The following is a 12,246-nucleotide window of genomic DNA, read 5'->3' as shown; positions in this document are numbered from 1 at the left end:
GTTCACATTAACACTTGCTAGTGAGTTTTAACCCTTTTATTTCCTGATGTAATTGGTAAATCTAAATGAGCACAGTTGAGTCTGCTATATTTTGTGTTATGGAGGTTGCTGTGCATTATACCTAATGTCCTCCGTGGTTTTGCCCCCATCTTAATTTCGCATCCTTCTATATACCAATACATCTCTGCCTATGCCATTAAATCTTCCAGCTCAATCCTTAGTCATCCAAAGGTCTGTTACTTGCTAGCTTAGATAACTCCACCTTTGTTAAAACAAAAAAAATTCCTTCCAGTAGCACCTTAAAGACCAACTAAGTCAGTTCTTGGTATGAGCTTTCGTGTGCATGCACACTTCTTCAGATAGAACTGACTTAGTTGGTCTTTAAGGTGCTACTGGAAGGAAATTTTTTTGTTTTGACTATGGCAGACCAACACGGCTACCTATCTGTAACTCCACCTTTGTTATCCATTATACCTGTGTAAAACTCTCTTCTAAGAACATCTGCACAACAACACTTCTCTCTCTCTCTCTCTCTCTCTCTCTCTCTCTCTCGTCCTTCAAATACCTTCTTAAAATTCACTTTCTCCATGAAGCCTTTGGTTTAACCCTCTTTGCCATCATCACTTACTGAAATGGAGCTTAAATATATTGAACAGAATTGAATGCATATTCTCCTACTTCCTTCATCCCCAGCTACCCCATTGCTTATTCCTGGGTTACATTTTCAGACTCTATCCTCCTTGCAGCAGGAACACATTGTTTTGTTTTTTAAACTGCATAAAGCACTCTGTACATTGATAACACCAAATAAAAATAATAAAGAATAATAACTTCAGTTTATTTTCTCTGTGGAAGATCAGAGATTTTTTTTCTTGACCGGCTTCAACTTTCTCTCTTTTCTCGCCTCCCTCCACTTCCTTTAAGGTCGGTTTAGAGGAAACTTGTCTGGAAAGCGAGTGGACTTCTCGGGCAGAACAGTGATCTCGCCTGACCCAAACCTGCGCATTGATGAAGTGGCTGTGCCTGTTCATGTTGCAAAAATACTAACGTTTCCTGAGAAGGTAACTGGGAGAAAATGAAATCTTCTGTTGTGTGGTGCAGTCCCTTGCTGTGGTAGCTTCCAGAGAGTCTGCACATGGTTCTATCAAGATCAGATCTCAAGCTTTCTTTGAATCACCAAGTGGAATTAAACACACTTTTGACTTAGGCTTTACTTGGGAAAGAGATGGATGTCAGACTTGCTCCTGGTATCATTCCATGTAAAGGACAGGCCCATGTCCTAGAATCATAGAATAGAATCATAGAATCATAGAGTTGGAAGAGACCACAAGGGCCATCGAGTCCAACTCCCTGCGCAAGCAGGAAACACCATCAGAGCACTCCTGACATATGGTTGTCAAGCCTCTGCTTAAAGACCTCCAAAGAAGGAGACTCCACCACACTCCCTGGCAGCAAATTCCACTGTCGAACAGCTCTTACTGTCAGGAAGTTCTTCCTAATGTTTAGGTGGAATCTTCTTTCTTGTAGTTTGGATCCATTGCTCCGTGTCCACTTCTCTGGAGCAGCAAAAAACAACCTTTCTCCCTCCTCTATGTGACATCCTTTTATATATTTGAACATGGCTATCATATCAGCCCTTAACCTCCTCTTCTCCAGGCTAAACATGCCCAGCTCCCTTAGCCGTTCCTCATAAGGCATCGTTTCCAGGCCTTTGACCATTTTGGTTTCCCTCCTCTGGACACGTTCCAGTTTGTCAGTGTCCTTCTTGAACTGTGGTGCCCAGAACTGGACACAGTACTCCAGGTGAGGTCTGACCAGAGCAGAATACAGTGGCACTATTACTTCCCTTGATCTAGATGCTATACTCCTATTGATGCCGCCCAGAATTGCATTGGCTTTTTTAGCTGCCGCGTCACACTGTTGGCTCATGTCAAGTTTGTGGTCAACCAAGACTCCTAGATCCTTTTCACATGTACTGCTCTCAAGCCAGGTGTCACCCATCTTGTATTTGTGCCTCTCATTTTTTTTGCCCAAGTGAAATACTTTACATTTCTCCCTGTTGACAGAAATTTAGCTGTATGTTGCCTGTTCCTTAAATTCAGAAGCTAATCTGGTATCTTCACAATAGCATTCCCCCCTCCCCCCTGCTCCTTGCACTCATGCCAAGCTGAAAGGTCTTTTAATGTGTATATTTTTATAGACATCCAATAATCTTGAAAAGAGTTGTAGTATGTGCACAAGAATAGGGCTAGCCCAAACATGGAACTTAGCAAGTCCTTGAGTGCTAAAATTCCAGAAGTGTCTCCTTCTGTTTTCAAAATGCCTTGAAGAGACAGACCACCAAGTAGAAGAAAAGAACAGAGGCATCTTGTCAGTTGTATGATGTAAAGGCATAGCCCAGGGTATTGAGGTATTACCCTGTTACAAAGGAGTGACAGGCATTTAAAATAACAGCAAGAAAATGCTATCTTGACTTAACTCTTGATCATTTAATATGTTGTGGTTTGTGCTGTCTAGTATATAATGCAGAGAAAATCACATAACTATGATTTACCCAGGGCAGCAAAAATTATTGGCAAAGCTCTGCACAAGAATTGTGCGAGTTTTTCGCTTTTAACTCGAGCATTCATATTACAGGTGAATAAAGCTAACATCGACTTTATGAGGAAACTTGTTCGGAATGGTCCAGAGCTTCATCCTGGTGCCAACTTCATTCAGCAGAGGCACACACAGATGAAAAGGTGCGGCCTTGTATCTGAAATAGACTCATTTTACTTCAGTCACTTGATTTGAAAGTTTAGGGCTTGTTTTGAACATACTGAGAGGCTATCTGGATCCCTCCCCCCCCCCCCCTTTTTTTAGTTTCACTGATTCTTGCCTAAGATGCTAGTCTTGTTTGTGTAACCATTCAAAATTTGTTCCTTATACAATTCACTAAGTACTTGCCTTGAAAAGCAGTGGCACATCCGGTGGGCAAAACTTAATTTTGATCCAGTTGCTGTGTGCGTGTGACCTTCAAAAATAGGTCTTCTGCAAAAGTGTGTTGAGGGTAAGCTAAGTCCCCTTCTCTTCTCCCATGAACTGCTGATAATCATAATTACTAGGACTAGGGTCTGCAGCCTTTCAGTGGGTAGGTGAAGTGATTAAAAACACTGAACTAAAAAGGCACAAAGGAACACACCCCAAGTTAACTGAGCAACATAGGTTCAAAAGTCAAGAGTTGTATAATGTGAGTCCTTATAAAACTGCAGCTAGCAAGTACTGTCTTAAGAGATATTCCTTCTCACACAAGAGGGAATGCCCTTTCTGAGAGTGCACATGTATGGGTTGCAGTAGGCAGCATCTAAAAATGGATGCTTTCCCCCCTTCCAAAATCTTTATTCATACATGCGTCTTAAGCGTTCTTTAAATTGTTGGTGTTTTCTGCGGCCGTTTGCACAAGTAGATTCTCACCCTCCCTCTAACTTTAAAAAGTTACCTTCACTATTGTAAAATGGTACGGAAAAGCTTTCAGCTGTGATTTCCTTTCTTATCACTGAGGAAGCTCAGCAGTCCTGTGGAAGAGCAGCTGTATAACTGGAAAACAATCATTTCCTCTAAGACTGATTATTTCTTATGATAGATTTCCTTTCTTTCTTTCTCTCTCCCCCTCCCTCCCCCCAGGTTTTTGAAATACGGAAACCGTGAGAAGATGGCTCAGGAACTGAAGTATGGGGACATTGTGGAGAGACACCTCATAGATGGCGATATAGTCCTGTTCAATCGACAACCCTCTTTGCACAAGCTCAGCATCATGGCTCATATAGTAAGCATATCACTGCTGTGGTTCCCTGGGGCGTATTTATTTTTATTACCATTCATCATAATTGGTCACCTAACACATACATTCATTAGTTCTTAAGGCTTTCATGCAAGAGTAGTATTCTTCTGCAAGAGAAAAGGAGCTTGATCACTGATTTCTGCCTGCCAGGCTTCAGGTGTGATCTGTGTGATTTTTACATGATCCAAATAGTACATGTGGCCTGCTACCTTCTCCAACTTGAGTAGCTATTCCACAACTTCTGTAATTTCATCTGTGTGGTATGGCTACCATTGCCCCAGATCCAAGCTAAGTAGAACATTATTCAAGTCAGATGAGGAAATGATCATGATTTGGCTGCTGTTGAGAGATTCAGAGGGCAACAACATGAGAACAGGCCTTTTCTGTGGTGGCTCCCCATCTGGAATGCTCTCCCCAGAAAGGCTCACCTAGTGCCATCATTACATGTCTTTAGGCTTCAGGTGAAAACACTCTTATTACCCAGGCCTTTGGCCATTAAATAATCTATGGCTGTTAGATTGGGGGGGGGCTGTTATGATTACTATTTTATTATTATGTTGTGTATTATGTTCTTAATATTGCACACTGCCTTGGGATTTTGACTAAATAAATAAAATAACCCTAGGATCTTCTCCATTTCGCAGGAGAAGAGTTGTCATTCACAGAGGATCACACCTCTCTTTCTGGACCATATTAGTCAGTTAAATCTAAAATTCAGGTTTCCTGATATGTGCCTGAGCAAAGCTGGCTCTGTGAATGCAGCAAGGTGGGATAGTAAAATCACCTTTGGGTTGTAGAGGAGCGGGGAGTACATTTTTAATGCTTCTCTGGTTCAGACGCCCAAACCTGTCTGCGTGTATAAAACTAGCATTTTGGTAGGAGTGGGGGATGTCTCTAGGCCAGTCTGTTTTACTTTTCTACTTGCAAGGAGCTCTTTACATAGGGGGGCATTCAAATATGTAATTCCCCACTTGCAGTCAGATGTGGTACAGCATATTCTACCACCTCAATCTGCTGCATGTGTACACCTACACTATGCTTTAAATTATTAAGATAATACATATAGTGGCTGTTTGCTAGACTTTCTCTATGACTGATACACGGAAGGGTGTGAGCCCAGATCTATGCTGTAGGTACAAGCCCAGTTATCCTAATGCCATCATGTTTTCTCCTGTCTAAGAGTTGGGTAAAGTTATGGCTCACAAGGCCTACATCATTACATTATCTTAAGCCTCCAGCAGTGTCAGACGAAAATGAAATAAACTTGTCATTTGATGCAGCCAGCCCTCTTTTTTTTTTTGTAAAACTGAAATTATGTAAAGGCAAAAGCACAAATTTTCCAAGCGTTTTCCAAATACTGTCGATACGTTCTGAATTCTTTGTATGTTTTACACAGAATTTTTTTTCTTATGGATTTTTTCTTCTGATATGTTTTTTCCAGGCTAGAGTAAAACCACACCGGACTTTCAGATTTAATGAATGTGTCTGTACACCATACAATGCTGACTTTGATGGTGATGAGATGAATCTTCATCTTCCTCAAACCGAAGAAGCAAAAGCAGAAGCCCTTGTTCTGATGGGGGTAAGCAAAGGACTATTACGTACTACTGCCTGTTGAGATGGGGCAGGTTCACTGCCCGCTGCCTGATTTCTTTTACTAGTTGAAACCTTTTAAGAACTGCACAAAGTGTGCATTTTGCTAACTGCTTTCCTTCATGCTTCCACTTGGTGAGGAAGAGGAAGGAGTCGGAGATAAGTACAGAGGAAAGTTACTTAAAATAAAACAGGGCAGAGAAACTGCTGAGGGCCAGATTTGGCCTGTGGGCCGCAATTTGGCCCCATGCCTTTTGTAGAACAATCTCATCAGGGTGGAATCATGTCTACACTAACTAGGCAGTAAAGCCGTATCAAACCCTAAACAGATATATTGCATTAAGAAAATGCACTGGAATCTAACGTGTGTTTATATATGTCGCAGGGAGGAGTAGAAAGATCTTGTAGTAGTGTGATCATGTACATAATAAGAGTTTTTGAAATATTGTGCCATGTTTCCCTAGTTAATATATCTTCCTTCATCTAGACTAAAGCAAACTTGGTAACACCAAGAAATGGAGAGCCCCTTATTGCTGCAATTCAAGATTTCCTTACAGGTCTGTATTTGAAGTCAAATATGTGTTTACCTGTGTTATGAGACACTCATTTGTTTTCAAGACCTCTTAGATCTTCCTTGCTCATGCATGATAGAATAATACCTCCTTGCAAAAAAAAAAAGAATTATTACCATGCTGTCATTGATATGGTGGTGCCTCTTCTGAAGAGGACTTTCCCTGCTGGGCATGCCACAGAGATGCATGGGTGTAGAGGTGACCAACGATCTGCAAAGGAGGGTTCTGTATGGACTGCAGGATTGCATCAGTATTGGAACTTCTTCACTGAAAACCTGGGCCTAAGTGTGGCCACTGCTGAGATATTCTTGATCTTTGCCTTGTTGTCTCTAGGATGTGTACAAGGAGAGCCATGTGGTAAAATATTTGCCTTCATTGTTCTCTTTTTAAATACCTTTTGGTCTTTCTAGCGTCCAAAATGCAACCTGCATGAAATTTATTTATTTATATTAATACAGATAATTAAGATGCATTTTTCTTTCACGCCACTGCAGTTCCATGTGATCTGATTACGTTTAAATGTATTGCCAGTATAGTGTATGTTACTCAATGCCCTTTCTAGCTTATCCTCTTATACGGAAGTGTTTGCGTTGTGTTCTGTATTTCCCATTTTAGGGGCTTACCTCCTCACGCTCAAGGACACTTTCTTTGATCGAGCTAAAGCTTGTCAGATTATCGCTTCTATTCTGGTTGGCAAGGATGAGAAAATAAAAGTTCGCCTCCCACCACCAGCAATTCTCAAGGTATGGAACATCTTGGAGCAAGAGTGCACACTTGAGTTTAGTCAGCACTAAATTGGCGAGGTTCTTTTGCCTGGATGTGGAGCAGGTCTCCCTGGTGGTGTTGTATCAAAAAGCAAGCTCTGAGGAAGGGCAAGACGCCTTTTTGGAGGGTGGCAAAGTCTCAAACTGGACAATAGCTGAACACGTCTGTCTCCCCTGTGACACTAAATGTGTTACACTGCAGTTAATACACCATGTTGGGTTTCAAAAATGAATGTTCCCATCGCTGTTGCAGATAAAAATTTCCGTTGACTTCAGCTGAGCACACGCTGCTTCAGTTGTCGATGTAATTCTTACTGGCGAAAGGATAACCATAAGGGTTTCCCCATTAAACGAACCATCTCTGCAGTGCTTGGTTGCAAATTCTGATTACAAAGAGACGGGTCTTCTTCCATTTGGTGGAAGGGAGCAGACATATTTGTGTGGCTGTATCTTTTGACCTCTGCCTCATGGATTGAATAAAGGGCAGGTTTTAATCTGTGATTAAAGCTTCAGTTGATTGGTTTAATCAATTTAATTGGTAGAGATTGAAACCGTGGCACCATCCCATTGCTTAGAATCATAGAATTGAAGAACTGGAAAGGGACCACAAAGGTCATCTATCCCAACCCGCTGCAGGGCAGGAATCTTTTGCCCAACGTGGGGTTCGAACCCACGACCCTGCGATTAAGAGTCTCGTCCTCTACCAGCTGAGCTACATGTTGCTCCCTGACCTGGAATAGTTGAAAAGAAGCGGAAGAGTGGTTTGGAGTCCTAAAGTATAATGTTTTTGCATGTTCTAGTTCTATAACTTTAGTGGAAGCTCTTCTGCTTGTCTTCATAATCCTTTGTCCTCTTCCAGCCTGTAACCCTGTGGACAGGAAAGCAGGTCTTCGGTATCATTCTGAAGCCTAGTGACAGTTGTCCTGTCAAAGCCAACCTTCGAACCAAGGGCAAGCAGTATTGTGGCAAGGGAGAAGACTTGTGCAGCAACGATTCCTGTAAGTGGAGGTAGTGGGGAAGCCTGAGACTTGGCAACTGTAACTTATCACATACTTACTGGCCACTGGGTTTTTTGGAAATTTGTGCTTTCTTCTTCAAATATTATTATTATTATTATTATTATTATTATTATTATTATTATTATTTGTACTCCGCCCTCCCCAGCCAAGACCAGGCGCAGGGCGGCTAACAACCAATAATAAAAACATGTTGATTAAAATACAATTTAAAAAGATTAAAATACAACATTAAAACATTAGGATGCAGCCTCTTCACAGGAGGAGAAATGAAAAATAAGGGGGGGGGATCAAACTGATTCTAAGCCAAAGGCCAGGTGGAACAATTCTGTCTTACAGGCCCTGCGGAAAAAATCAGATCCCACAGGGCCCTGGTCTCATGAGACAGAGCATTCCACCAGGCCGGAGCCAGTGTTGAGAAGGCCCTGGCTCTGGTTGAGGCTAATCTAACTTCCTTAGGGCCCGGGACCTCTAGGGTGTTGCTATTTATGGATCTTAAGGTCCTCCGTGGGGCATACCAGGAGAGGCGGTCCCGAAGGTACGAGGGTCCTAGGCTGTGAAGGGCTTTAAAGGTCAAAACCAGCACCTTATATCTGACCCTGTACTTCACCGGGAGCCAGTGCAGCTGGAAAAACACTGGGTGAATATGCTCCCATGGCAGAGACCCTGTGAGGAGCCTCGCTGCAGCATTCTGCACCCGCTGGAGTTTCTGGGACAGCTTCAAGGGCAGCCCCACGTAGAGCGAATTACAGTAGTCAACCCTGGAGGTGACTGAAAATACTTTTCAGATTTATACATTTCACTGATTTTACTATCATTTTGACATTTCAAAACTTGACTTCCTTCTCCCTGTTTCTGCAATTCCTTAAATTTATTTAATATCTCCTGCATATCCAAATTACCTCAATTTTCGCTCCAAAACACGCACTTTTTTGCTCCTAGAAAGTAAGGAAAAATGCCTGTGCGTGTTACGGAGCGAATGCACTCATGGTTGCCGTCAGTCAAGCAAAGCGGGAGCCGCTTGCAGGGCTTCTGTCCCGCTCTAGCTTTGCTTGCTTTACAGCCAGGAGGAGGGGGAGGAGCCGGGGAGGAGGGAGGGAAGGAGAGCCATGGCAGCAAAGCGGGCAGCAGCCGCTTACACGGGAGAAGGGACAGACGGGAGCCATAGCGAGCCGGAAAAAGCTGCTGCAGCCTCAGCTAGCAAAAGTCCGTGCGCAGGGCACAGGAGGGCTCTGAGCCACGAGTGCAGTGAAAACCAGTAAAAAAGTTTTTAAAAAGGCTGCTGGGGACAGGAGGGCACGGAATAAGGGAGAGGGGGAAATTACGATTCTCCCAGCGTCTCAGCTGATCCGCTGAGCAGGACTTGGGTTGCAGGGGATTCACCATTAGCTGCGTAAAGCAGCAAAGAGGGAGAGAAGGAGCAAAGCAGGAGAGGAAAGGAGCTGCTTACACTGCTGTAAGTGGCTGCTGTCCGGTTGGCTCCTTTAAAGCAACAGTGCTCTTTCCCTCCCCGCTCAGCTTGCCGAAAAGCTCCTTTTCCACCTACCCCACGCGAGCTCCTTCTCCCCTTAAACCCCTCTCCTGCATCATTAGCAGCATCCTTCTCCACACACCCCACGCGTGCTCCTTGTCCCTTGAATGCTTTTCCTCCCCTCCCCACTTAAAACGTGGTTACAAAGCACAGATCCACATGGATCCTCAGGATTTTTGCACTGGGTCACCCCAAGTTCACCATCAGATCACATAGCATGTCCATGGCTACAGCCTGCACCAAAAAACACACATGCACCCACTGTTTCATGGGGCTGCAATGGCGCAAAAACGTGGTTACAAAGCATTGATCCACATGGATCCTCAGGATTTTTGCATTGGGCTACCCCAAACTCACCGTCAGATCACGTCTGTGGCCACAGCATGAATCACAAAAATCATACATCCACTGTTTCGTTTGGAATATTTTTTTCTTGTTTTCCTCCTCTAAAAACTACGTGCGTGTTATGGTCAGGTGTGTGTTATAGAGCAAAAAATACGGTAACTTAACTTGCTCATTTATTCATCTTCTTTAAATATATATTGTTATGAAACTGCAGGTTATTACAATAATCCTGCCAGTGTTTTTAACTGTTTACAATTTATCTGTAAATATTCAGTAAACCATTTCCATTCTTTTATAAAAAGTTTGTTATCTTAATTTCTTATTCTTCTGGTAAGTTTCACCATTTCTGCATATTCCATAAGTTTTTGTATCCATTCTTCCTTTGCTGGGACTTCTGCTTCTTTCCATTTTGGGGCAAGTAACATTCTTGCCGCTGTAGTCGCATACATGACTAAATTTCTATACAGTTTGGGTAGTATAGAATTCCCATAATTCCCAAGAGAAAAGCTTCTGGGTTGTTTTTTTACAAATGTTACTTTAAACATCCTTTTCCTTTCATTGTATGTCATTTCCCAGTAAGCCTTAACCTTACCACAAGACCACCACATATGATAAGAAAAAAGAAAGAATAATTGTGCTTTTAAGGTAGCAAGTGATAGTGTATCTTCCAAGGACCTTTTAAAATTATTATTTTATTCGGGACAGGTGAGATGTTTTCAGCAGACCAAAGAAAGTAACTTTGTGTACATAACACAACTTAAGGAATTCGCTGGCTGATAGAGGAAAATGGATCAAACTATTTCTGTACCACATCAGTTTCCAAGCGTTCACAAGCCTCTGCCGTTTTGGTTTCTGCAGTTAAAAAAAAGAGAATAATTTGCACCAAAGTGGACGAATGGGCCTCAAGTGGTACACGTCTCTTTTGATCTGCCTTGAAGCATCTGCAACTAGAAAAGAAATTACTTGAGATCTGTCATTTCTAAGGAAAATTATCACTGTTTGGCAAGTGCAGTGCAGATGGCTCCTTTCATAGGAGCTGAACATTGGGCAAAATTGAACAATCTGACTTTGTGGGGAGGGTTGTTTTTATTTCTGAAACTAACTTAACCTCAGACCATTGTTCTAGTTGAAATCAAACTGTTAAACAGTCCCTAGATTATTTTTGGAATGAGAACAATGTTTATGAGGTTAACTCGATTTGGACAAATGCTTGCAGCATGTTCTACAAAGAGAGGTTTACTTCGTTGGCCTTTTGTTGTAGAAAATACTGCTTAGACTCGCTTTGAAAGTCTTCTTGCTGCCCAAAAGCAGATGTTCCCAAGGAAGGTGTGGATGCCCGCAGCTCAATATTGTTTGTGGCTGAACCAGAAAGTCCTTTGGAGGATGCTATAGACCCCAGGCGAAAATGCACATCCATCTTATAGGTGCATGTTGAATGAAGAGACAGTCCTGCTTGTCTTGTCTATTAAATTAGCAAAGCCAGCTTTAGCTTTGCAGTCCTTGACATGTCAGAATAAGAAAAGGACTCCCCTTGTTTGAGAATTAGAGCTCACATACAGAAAGCCAGGCTCTTGTTTGACTGTGCTCAGTTATGTCTCTGTCCTTGTTTCAGTCTCTGTATTTATTCTTGTAACTAGTTTTAATTGTAAGAAGTCCCATGACCTGCGTGGTTGAGAATTTGTGTTTGTTTATATGCTTTGGTGGCCTTCAACTGTTACAAAATACAAAATGACTTAAATATGCTTGGATTCTACCACCCACCCTCTCCGTCTTACAACTTGAGTTCTCATCGTTTCTGCATCTACCGTATAGGTTTCTGGGTGTGTTAAAGCACTGTTTTTCTAATTTGCAAACCAGGAACCACAACCAGGTAATGCCCTAATGTACACCAGGTTGCATAAGTAGCCCTGCCACCATTATTTTGAGAAGAGTTTCTTTAAGAGAAGGGATGAAATGTTGCCATTTTGGGGCTAAAAGTGGTCGTGAGTCTGAAAAAGCTGAAAATGGGAAGCTTAGGTTGACAAGCTTCTGACGGTTTTTTTCCAGACGTTGCAATCCACAATAGTGAGTTGATGGCTGGCAGCATGGACAAAGGAACTTTAGGGTCTGGATCCAAGAATAATATCTTCTACATTTTGCTGAGAGATTGGGGACAAGTGGAGGCAGCTGATGCGATGTCACGGCTAGCCAGACTTGCTCCTGTCTACCTCTGTAAGTACCTTGAAAAGTGGCTTTCTGGTAATTTCATTCATTTTTTTATTGCACTATGTTTCTATCCTGCACTCCTTCCAAAGAGCTCAGGGCAATGTGGTGCACAGTTCTTCCCCACCCTGTTTATCTATCCTCACAACAGCCCAGAGAGGAAAATTAGCTGAGAAATATTGACTGAAATATCCTCTGAGTTTTATGCCTGAATGAGGAATTGAACCCAGATCGTCCTAATTTTGACACTGTAACTGGTATACCACAATAGTTCTAAGAAGAGCCTCCATAGCTGACACTTCCTAGTCAAAACTGGAGTCAATACTAAGGTCTGGAACTTGTGTCTCCCTCTTCACTGAATTCACTGGGACCATGGCATGGTGGAGCTTAGGGTTGGATAACT

At 42.4% G+C, this 12,246-nt stretch overlaps 1 protein-coding gene across 2 annotated transcripts in view; it reads left to right on the top strand.

Moving 5' to 3' along the window:
• Positions 1-12,246, top strand: part of POLR3A (RNA polymerase III subunit A) — a 54,719-nt gene that overhangs the window by 9,299 nt on the left and 33,174 nt on the right. For both annotated transcript variants that reach the window (XM_079976984.1, XM_079976983.1), the window contains exons 8-15: positions 925-1,061; positions 2,638-2,741; positions 3,664-3,805; positions 5,262-5,402; positions 5,901-5,970; positions 6,601-6,728; positions 7,609-7,747; positions 11,688-11,852. In XM_079976984.1, coding sequence (XP_079833110.1) covers positions 925-1,061; positions 2,638-2,741; positions 3,664-3,805; positions 5,262-5,402; positions 5,901-5,970; positions 6,601-6,728; positions 7,609-7,747; positions 11,688-11,852 — 1,026 coding nt within the window. The remainder of the gene's footprint in view (positions 1-924; positions 1,062-2,637; positions 2,742-3,663; positions 3,806-5,261; positions 5,403-5,900; positions 5,971-6,600; positions 6,729-7,608; positions 7,748-11,687; positions 11,853-12,246) is intronic.

The sequence above is a fragment of the Podarcis cretensis genome, assembly GCF_951804945.1.
Source record: "Podarcis cretensis genome assembly, chromosome: 5".
Classification (NCBI taxonomy): Eukaryota; Metazoa; Chordata; class Lepidosauria; order Squamata; family Lacertidae; genus Podarcis; species Podarcis cretensis.
Note: the sequence above shows the minus strand (reverse complement) of the source record. Positions and strands in the feature narration are given on the sequence as shown.